Genomic DNA, 6,770 nt, shown 5'->3' with positions numbered 1-6,770 from the left:
AACTACTTCCGATCCATTCTCAGAAGTTGCACCCTTTGTAGCTCCTTCAGATATTGATCAAGCACCTCCTCATAAAGCCTTAAACCCACTCGCCCCTCCTTATACAGCCTCAGTTCCCTCAGGCCCTGACTCGGACAGTGATAACGAAGGGCCTTCTACCTCAAACATTGATCAGAACACAGAGCCTCCTAGTAGAGCTTTTCAACAACAAGGTGATCATCCTCCAAAGAACATGCTCACCCCAGTCCATTCTGGGATTCACACTCGCTCTTGTGTAGCTCGACTAGCTCCTCCAGAGACAATCGTTGAAGCATTTGATGAAACAACTAAGGAAACCAGTCTCTGTGCCTTCAACGCCTTCGTCTCTCTCACTGAGCCTAAGAATATCAAATGAGCCATCCTCGATCCAGATTGGGTGGCTGCCATGCAAGAAGAGCTTCATGAGTTCGATCGAAACAAAGTCTGGCGCCTTGTTCCTAAGCCCTCCAATCGCACCATCATAGGCACTCATTGGGTCTTTCGCAACAAGCTCGATGATTTAGGAGTTCTGGTTAGAAAAAAAGCACGTTTAGTAGCACAAGGGTACAATCAACAAGAAGGGATTGATTATGACGAGACCTACGCCCCAGTTGCCAGATTAGAGGCCATTCGACTTCTTATTGCCTTCTCTTTGCACAAGGGATTCAAGATCTTTCAAATGGATGTGAAGACGGCTTTTCTCAATGGTGTGCTCAATGAAGAAGTGTACGTGAAGCAACCCCAGGCTTTGAAGACTCGAATCACCCAGAGCACGTTTATTTCCTGGACAAGGCCCTCTATGGGTTAAAGCAAGCACCAAGGGCATGGTATGAGTGCCTCTCTGAGTACCTCCTTGCCAACAACTACAAGAGGGAAACAATCAACAAGACGCTCTTCATCCAAAGGTGACATCCTAGTGGTTCAGGTATACGTTGATGATATTATTTTTGGTTCAACTAACATGTCGCTTGTAGAGAAATTCAAAGACGTGATGAGTAGCAAGTTCAACATGAGCATGATAGGGGAACTCAACTTCTTTCTTGGACTGCAAATGGTGCAAAAGGTTGAAGGCATTCAAATTCATCAACAAAAGTATCTAAGGGAGATCAGAAAGAAGTTTGGAATGGACAATAGCAAGCCTCATCACACTCTAGTGTCCACATGCACTAAGTTAGACGCAAACCTTAATGGCCCCAAGGCGAATGAAACACTCTATAGAGGTATGGTAGGATCTTTAATGTATCTAACTGCCTCTAGGCCCGATATTGTTTTTGTAGTGAGCTTGTATGCACGTTTCCAATCTGATCCAAGGGAGTCGCACATCACCATCATCAAGTGTATCCTTCGTTACCTAAAAGGGACTGGTAATATTTGTTTATGGTACCCTAAGAACTGCGATTTTACCCTTGTTGGATACACAGATGCTGACTATCCAGGATATCTAGTTGATCGAAAGAGCACCTCAGGTATGGCACAATTTCTAGGCCCTTGTCTCGTTTCATGGGGCTCTCGCAAACAGAACTCAGTAGTTGTGTCCACCACTGAGGTTGAATACATAACAGCCGTTTCTTGTTGTGCTCAACTCCTATGGCTCAAAAAATAACTCACTGACTTCGGAATCTCGATGGGCTCGATTGAAATAAGGTGTGACAACACAAGCGCGATCAACATCTCAAAGAATCCTGTGCACCACTCTCGAACCAAGCACATTGACGTGCGTCATCACTTCCTTCGAGATGATGTAGAGAAGAAGCACATCGAGCTCACCAATTGTAAAACTGAGGATCAAATAGCAGACATTTTCACCAAGGCCTTGAACAAGGAACCGTTCATCAAACTAAGACTTCACTTGGGCTTGATCCCCTTTCATTAAGCATCTCCTTGCACGTAAGCCTTCTCCCTTGATCTTGTGTAAATTCAGTGCTCCTTTTAATCTTGGGAACTTAGGACTAATACGTGCGCGAACCTAGCCTATACTCTTAGGGGTATTCGTCCTTCGCATGCTCTGTGTGATGCTAAATGATAAATGCTTAGTTAGGCCCTCTCTAGGATTGCACTATTGCTTGCTAAAACTTGATCCATTTGCATGTTATTCATTTTCAAGCCCTTATATATGCACGATGATCGTGTCTTAACCTCATAATCAAGCCCCCCAGATATGATTCGTGCTTATAGACCAGTCCCTTATCCTTGATTTTAATGTTATGTTCCCTATGACCATATAAGCCAGAACTGGGAATATCCATTAAGATGACAAAAAGCCTACCCATATATGCTTATCACTTCTTATTTTTAAAAGAGCTTTTATATCCCTTTGTGTGTGTAAGATTATTATGTGCTTAAGCGAGTTGAATTATCCTACTGAGAATGGGAACTGAGACATAACACGTCCTAGTATGGGGACCGATTAAGTAGAAGAGATCACAAGCGCAGTTTTTGAACTACATGTCCTTGGGGACCGAGTAACACAGATTAGAGTGAAGCGCAGATATCTTCAGAAACTGAGTATAGGGACTAATAGAATCTTAGGGACCGAGTGTCTCAACGGTCGACTATCTTCTAGGCACTCATTACTCGCTAGCCTACCAACGGTCACTTGCATCTGAGATAAATGAGGCGTCGTTCCAAATCTGAGTTAAGGCCGTTGTGATTCGACCGTTTGACCCTCTCCATAAATAGTCCCTTTGACCAGATTCAGCCCCCCTTCACCACCTCTGCAACTATTCACTCTTCTTAAACTCTCTCTCTCCCAAGCACTCAACGCTCAAACTCTGCAACTCTTCACCACTCTCCCTTTTCTCTACTTCCTAACTTCCACTCTCACAAACAGAAAAAATGGCCAACCCAATGAACATTGACGCTGATTAATGGGTTGCGTTCCTCAAATTCCAGGAGTTCATGGAGATCTCCAAAGCAGCCGCCCCTGTTGCTCCCTCCTCCTCCACAACACCAGCTCTCCCTGACTCAGCACCACCAAAGCCTCTCTCTCCCATTCTAGAGAAAGTGCCTAGTCCTCATCCCTCACCTACCACTCACTCCACCTCTCCAGCACCCATGGAGGAAGATCAACCGACCCCCGTCATTCACCTTGTCTCCTCCACTAACGTCAAAGCGTCATCCTCTGACTCCACCGAGCACACTTCCTCCGCCTCCAGACATGATGAATCCACCCATCACCAGCCTGCCATCACATCCACTGCCCTCGCTCTCACTACTCCTTCCTCTCCTCCACCTCAGACATCCCTCAAACGATCCTTAGCCATCACGCCCTCCTCCACCACACAGAAATGACAAAAGACGATCGCCCTCCCTGAAAGTGACGAGTCCTGTAGTCTCCCACCTGCTTACGGCAATTTCTCGACTCGAGTCGTCATCGAGCCTCTAATCATAGGCCAAGGCTTCTGGTCCAGCCTCAACCCTACATAGTTTGATGTCGCCGCCGCCGTCGCCTCCCTCGAGTACACTCGTTGGTCAGAGCTCGAGGTGGAGCCATTCGCCGTTGACTATGACGAGGTGAGAAAGTTCTAAAGCGCTCTCGCCGTCATGACCCCTAGACCAGGCCAACTCTACTCTGTGGCCCACATTCCTTGGGGAGACGAGCCCAAGACGCTGAACATCAAGCTTATGGCGAAGGTGCTCGATCTTCCAACGGGCGAAGGGTACGCGTCTCTTCCAAAGAAGAACTGGCCCTCTGGAAAGGGCGAGACGCTGGAACTATTGGTGGGGAAGCTGCGTCCTAAGGAGATCAAGACGCACATGCTGAGTTTCGGCACAAAGCTCATCCATTATGTCATGCTACGCAATATCATCCCTCGCCAAGAAAAGCGCGATACTGTCACCATCGCTGATGCGTGTCTCCTGCGTGAAGTCATCGAAGGGAGTCTTATAGACACGCCGCGACTCATCCTCTCCCACATGCTGATGGTGAAGATGCATAAGAACCATGCACTTCCCTACCCCAATATCGTCAAGAAGCTCATGCTCGAGCTGAGGATTTACAGGCCGACTAAGGAGACGCCCTGCGAGAGTATAATCATTGAGACTGGGCTACGCCGGCTACTCAAGCACGCTAGTATGGATGCGCCGGTTGAGAAGGTTCTCCTTGGCTCCACTCCTAGATATGAGCCTAAGCCCAAGCCCAAAATCAAAACCCAAAACCTCAGCCCCTCCCAAATCTGAACCCAGACCTCACCGCATGAAGAGCCCCTTGAAGGAGTCCAAGCCACTACTTCCGCCAAATCTGAGCTCAAAGGATATTCAGCGTCGCACCTCGGAAGCTGTACTTCAGACGAATCGGCACCTATCAGGGCTTAAGCGCTTACACGACTGGCATCTTCATCACGTCAAGGCACTCATGACCGGCCCCGTACAAGAGACTTACGAGGACGACTACTAGGATGATTATCAGTGGTAATAGATGTGGTCTCAGTTCCCTTAGGGCCTCTTAGAAATCCCAAGCTCCTCAAAAATTCTTTTCCTTTTTTTTGCTCTTTTGGCTGCTTTTTTGTGTGCTCTTGAATTTTATCAATGAATTGCTCATTTTTTGGTTCACTTATCTGCTTGCTCTAGTGCGCACTGAGATAGGGATAAACTTATTACATTTTCTTTCATATCACTTACTCATTCCTCTAGAAGGCACGCACATGCTACACTTAGTTTCCCTTGATTAATATTGTGCATTCCTTTTTACATGATGTTAAAAGGGGGAATATTACAAGCATATGAGTTATTTCATTTAGGGGGAACTAGAACGTATGAAGTTAAAGGGCGATGCTTATTACTTGTTCATTGATTAAGGGGGAATTGAAAGCTACTTCTTTTCTCAACTCTATAATATGCCTATGCGAGGATTCTAAGTTTATCATCATTTAAAGGGGGGAAATTGTTTGTTGTATGAACTAGCCCCTTAGTTTGTATAACTGATAATGCCTTAGTTTTAATAATAACAAACTACCTTATGAACTAATATGTGTATTGAGTGAGATATCGCAGGAAATCGATAGGCTTTTGAGTTACATAGGAAGCTAAAGCGTGGAAAACAACGAGCTTAAGAGAAGAGACAAGAGCGAGTTCAGTGAGAAGACTAGCGCTCAAGGCGCTTAACTAGGAGCAAGGGAACCGAAGGAAACTGAAGGGGACCGAACAATGAGAGTAAAGGATCGAACTGCACAAAGTAACACGCTACACAAGGAGGACGCGCTCAAGGGGACGTAAGACGCTCAAGGGGACCGAGCGCGTATTTATGGAAAGAAATCTTCCTTGAAGCTAAAGAAGGAAAGAGAGCTAAAGAAGGAAAGAGTTGATTCGCCAAGAGATTTAACAGATTCGAGATCTTAACAGTTGAAGCTAGTTTGTCATTATATTCGGCTAGTTTAGATTTAATACTTTATTTATTATTATTCACTTGCTTTTAGGTAATTAGCTCCCGGTGATTATGTCATAGGATAATTAGTTTAGTTTATTATCCTTATACGGTGGTTGTCGAACTAGAGAGAAAGAGTTCATCTTGATTTAGAGCTTAGGCAATAGCTAGGAGAGCTGAGAGAAACTAAGAATTGTGTGTTCGCCTAGTTGTAAGTCTCGAAAGAAATCAAATCAATCAACGTTTTGGAATTGAAGTGTTTATTTGTTCTTAGTCTTATATTCCGCACAAAAGATTATATCTTTAGTTAGACTAAGTTCTTCACGATCCTCACAAACACAAGTTATCTCCTTCAAAAATAACAGATTGGAGCTCAAGACGTTTAGTAACAGCAACACTTTTATTTAAAGTAATTGCTTCCATCATCAGGGTAGATGTTTTTCCACAAGGCTTTGATTCTATCTGGATTGGTTGCCCTTATAATTTTTCAAATGATAATTTTATTATATTATTGTTAAAATGCATAACAATTTGAATTCATATGTTCATTAAAATTATATAAATTTTGTATTTGTTTTGCCGAGGGATATTTTTTTGGTTTTAAAGGTTAATTCATATAAGGTATGCCTCAAAAAGAGGAAACAAACCGGAACACAATCCAGACAAGACACCAAGAGAGTGAGAGGCATACATGGGAAGGCACGTAGGCCCCCCATACTATGCACCAAACCAAATAAGAGAACAAAGACTACCCAAAAGTGCAGCTATAAGAGAGCAGGGCAAAGCACCCCGGGCCTCATTAAAACCTCCATGATGAAAAACCCAAAGGAAAAAACCATCATAGAGGAAAAAGAGCACCCCTGCACTGGCACAAAACAAGAAGAAGAAAGAACAGACAAACATGGAAAGACACGCAGGTCTTCCATACTTTGTCACAAAGGAGAACAAACACTAAACATGGGCATGCACGCACACCTCCCATACAATGGTGAACAACCAGGAACACGATCCAGCAAGCGAGCAAGCAACACCTACAAGGCCCCAACCAAGGAGGAAGGGAACTTGCTATGAAGAAGCCGGAACACATGCACGATGATGAGCCGAGTCACCACATCCGGGGGAATGCGATTGTCGTCAAATATCCGGGCATTCCTAGCATGCCACACGAAGTACACCGAAGCAGAGAAGGCGAACACACGAGCCTTGGAGAGGCACGCATCCTCCCTAGCATAGAGCCGGAGCAAAAGCAAAGACTGAGAGATGGAGTCCACCGAAAGAGGAATCTGGAATCTCTCGCACACCGCTCGCCAGATCGTCCGGGAGTAGGAGCACTCGAAGAACAGGTGGTCGTGACTCTCGGGGGTTGTCCCACAAAGTCTGCACGTAGGGT

At 45.1% G+C, this 6,770-nt stretch overlaps 1 protein-coding gene across 1 annotated transcript; it reads left to right on the top strand.

Moving 5' to 3' along the window:
- Positions 1–1,069: 1,069 nt before the first annotated feature.
- Positions 1,070–1,621, top strand: LOC141251062 (uncharacterized). Its single transcript, XM_073670193.1, has one exon. The coding sequence runs from the start codon at positions 1,070–1,072 to the stop codon at positions 1,619–1,621; it is 552 nt and encodes a 183-aa protein (XP_073526294.1).
- Positions 1,622–6,770: the final 5,149 nt, after the last annotated feature.

This window comes from Phyllobates terribilis, unplaced genomic scaffold, assembly GCF_046119375.1.
Source record: "Phyllobates terribilis strain yellow unplaced genomic scaffold, ASM4611937v1 Scaffold_6522__1_contigs__length_43908, whole genome shotgun sequence".
NCBI lineage: Eukaryota > Metazoa > Chordata > Amphibia > Anura > Dendrobatidae > Phyllobates > Phyllobates terribilis.
This window is presented reverse-complemented; position numbering and strand designations above follow the sequence as displayed.

Coding starts and splice junctions, on each gene's coding strand:
- LOC141251062 (XM_073670193.1), top strand. CDS start 1,070: ATGGTGCAAAAGGTTGAAGGCATTCAAATTCATCAACAAAAGTATCTA.